At 56.3% G+C, this 2,835-nt stretch overlaps 1 protein-coding gene across 1 annotated transcript in view; it reads right to left on the bottom strand.

The window, feature by feature from the left end:
• Positions 1 to 2,835, bottom strand: part of LRSAM1 (leucine rich repeat and sterile alpha motif containing 1) — a 38,814-nt gene that overhangs the window by 3,527 nt on the left and 32,452 nt on the right. The window contains exons 23-24 of the mRNA XM_023532957.1: positions 2,032 to 2,227; positions 1,024 to 1,206 (exon numbers count right to left, since the gene is read on the bottom strand). Of these exons, the coding sequence (XP_023388725.1) occupies positions 1,024 to 1,206; positions 2,032 to 2,227 (379 nt within the window). The remainder of the gene's footprint in view (positions 1 to 1,023; positions 1,207 to 2,031; positions 2,228 to 2,835) is intronic.

Here is a 2,835-nt window from a genome sequence, read left to right on the forward strand (position 1 = left end):
ATTAGACTCAAAGGAGAAGCCTGGGGGTTACACAGAACCCGCTGGCAGAGGTGGCAAAAAGCAAAGCGTGGAAATCTCTGGGGCTGGATAAAAAGTAAAAGTGAGAGACAGATACTTCTTCTGCCTTGGTGGGTACAGGACAGCTCGTCATTAGCATTTGCAGCACACGGAGATGGGATGCGGGGGACAAGTTAACAGTGAGGGGCTCTGTGGTCTCGTGCTCCAGAGCAGTGGCTGTGCCCTGAGGGGTCTGGAAAGGAAGATCACTCTGACATTTCGAAGGTATGTTATCGTAGATGCAGAAAGACAGCAGGCAGGCTCACTGAAGGTAAAGGCTGACCCTTGTTAAGGAAGCTATAGGCCTAGGACGTGACCACCCACCATGATCTGCTTCTAGTTAGGAATTTTTATGTTCAGACCGCCTGTGTGGTTACTTTCGGTCTGAGTCTGTAAGGCCTGCGGTGCAGAACTCTCCCGAGCTTATCAGAAAATCTGAAGATTTTAAAGAGGCTGTTACAACACTAGACACTCTTAAGAGTATCATGGTGCCCCCAGACCATCGCTGTAAAGAGGCTCTTCGATATACGATGCATATCGAGTCCTGGGAGCAACATGAGAATTGTTAGGAAAATGCCTGAGGATTTCCTGTCCCTTTCTGGAGCTGAGAAGAGGCCATCAGGCCACAGTCCCTGCATGGTGGGGTGGGCACAACCAGGAAGAAGCCGAGGCACTGTGCCCGGGCTGCAGGGAGGAAGAACCGGCTGGCTAGCTCTGAGGAGGGAGCGGCTCCTGCTGGCGCTGGGGATGGTGGGAGACAGTCAGAGGCAGCCGTTCTGGATGCTCAGGGGGCTCGGAGTGAAAGGGCACCCATGACTCCTGCTTGAGGAGTTTGTTTGTTAGGGTTACGGTGACGCCAGTTCCTGAGGCCACACTCTTCCTGACCTTCCCTCAGAGAGCGAGGGGGCTGCTGCTCAGGGATATCTGGAAAGTGACTATTTTGCACGTTACCTGGTATTAAAGGACTGCAAGTTTAATGCCTTTTTCTTCGATAGAGTCAATGTCCTCGGAGTAAAACTGGCTGGACAGCTGGAGCTTGCAGGCTTTACGGTGCTCTGCCATGGTGGGATCGAGGACCTGCTCCCCGCCAGGCAGCCCGAGCGCCTGCCTCACCCCTGCGATCTGGCCCGGCACCTCCACGTTCAGTGTCTGCCCCAAACAGACCCTGCCTGAGGCTGGCCATATCGTGGGCTTGCCCAGCCCGGTGGCCCACACCTGCCCTGTCCTTCGTCCTTGCTCTAGGCCCCAGGCTTCCTTTCCTTTGTCAGGAGCCCTTGGCCTTTCCCTGAGGATGGGCAGCAAAGCCTAGTGGTGCAGCCATTGGCCAGCTGTGTGACGTTTTGGGGGCATGTTAACCTCTCCCTCTGCCTCGGTTTCCTCACCCCTCAAATGAGGAGGACAACGGTGCCCACCTCACGCGGTTGAAACAAAGGTTGACACACGTGGTACACATAAAATCGTCAGCAAATGCCTGGCACCTGGATTATGCTTGGCGCACAGGAAATGCCTGTCCCTGTGGCAGCCCCAGCACCTGCCCCCTCCTGGCCTCTGGACGGGGCGGAGCGCCTTCATGACCTGCCTTTACCCCTTCAGCCCACCGCAAACATCCCTCCACAGCCGAACCACAGGCTGCCCCAGGCACGGTGTCGGGCACGTGGTGGGCACTAGGTACGGATGGTTTCTCCCTCGACTGCACGGATCCTGGGTGTGTGGTCCTCGCTGTCTGTGCGTCTGTGTGCGTGTGTGTTGCGGTGGGTGGGGAGGGGAGTTTAGGAAGGGTTACGGGACAGGGAACCGGAGGGCCCCACGTGGCTGTGAGAAGACTTCCCTAGTTTCCCATTTGTGTGGTCTGCTTTTCTCATTTATAAATCCTGTTCCTTTAGGAGGGAACCTCGAGAACTGGCAGGAGCTAGAACTGGCCCTTAGGACACGACCCAGAATATAAACAGGTGACCACCCCAACTGCAGTGCTCACGTGAGGCTGGAGCCCTGCTGAGCAGAGGCCCCGGTGTCAGTACCTGGCTGGATCCTGGTTGCATCCAGCAGCTTCTGGACCCGCCGCAGGATCTCGTGCTGCAGGCCAGCTTCCGAGACGCCCACCTGCAACAGTAGTGCAAAGAACAGGTTGTGGCCTGGGCTGGGTAGGAGCCTACTACGAAACACAGAGCCACTGGGACCGCCTCATTCCTGGCTCCTGGCACCTTCGGCTGGACATGTGGAGGCCTCTTGGCGTACGGCCATATTGGGCCCCACCATCCATGTGGCAGAGGGAGAAACTTAGGCCCAAAAGGAAGCCAACACTAGTAACAGCTACGGCTGAGCCAGTGCCTCCCCTGCACCAGGGACTGTGTGACAGCTTCACCTGCATGGCCCGTGATGACTGTGAGCCAGGACCCTTGGTCACAGTTCACGTGGTTGAGGCTGAGCTGCTGCGAAGCGGCAGAATGAGAATCACAAAGTCCCTCGGCCTCCAGAGCACAAGCTCTTGAGCTCAGGTGACACGGTGCCTGTGGAGGACCCCTGTCTAGGGACAGCCCTTGTGTTGAGATGTTGCACACAGCAGACTGGTAAGCAGCATGGCCTCTGGCCCCAGACCACCGGCTCGCATCCCGGCCCTGCTGCAAATCACTATCCTACTGTGTGTCTCAGTTTCCTCATCTGAAAAATGATGACAATGACGATACCTCCGTGCCTAGGTTGTCGGGAAGATTCGATGAGTTAGTATGTGAAAAGTGCTTAGAACAGCACCTGGCAAGAGCTACAAAGATGTTAGCTCTC

The sequence above is a fragment of the Pteropus vampyrus genome, unplaced genomic scaffold (assembly GCF_000151845.1).
Source record: "Pteropus vampyrus isolate Shadow unplaced genomic scaffold, Pvam_2.0 Scaffold95, whole genome shotgun sequence".
In the NCBI taxonomy this organism is placed as follows: domain Eukaryota; kingdom Metazoa; phylum Chordata; class Mammalia; order Chiroptera; family Pteropodidae; genus Pteropus; species Pteropus vampyrus.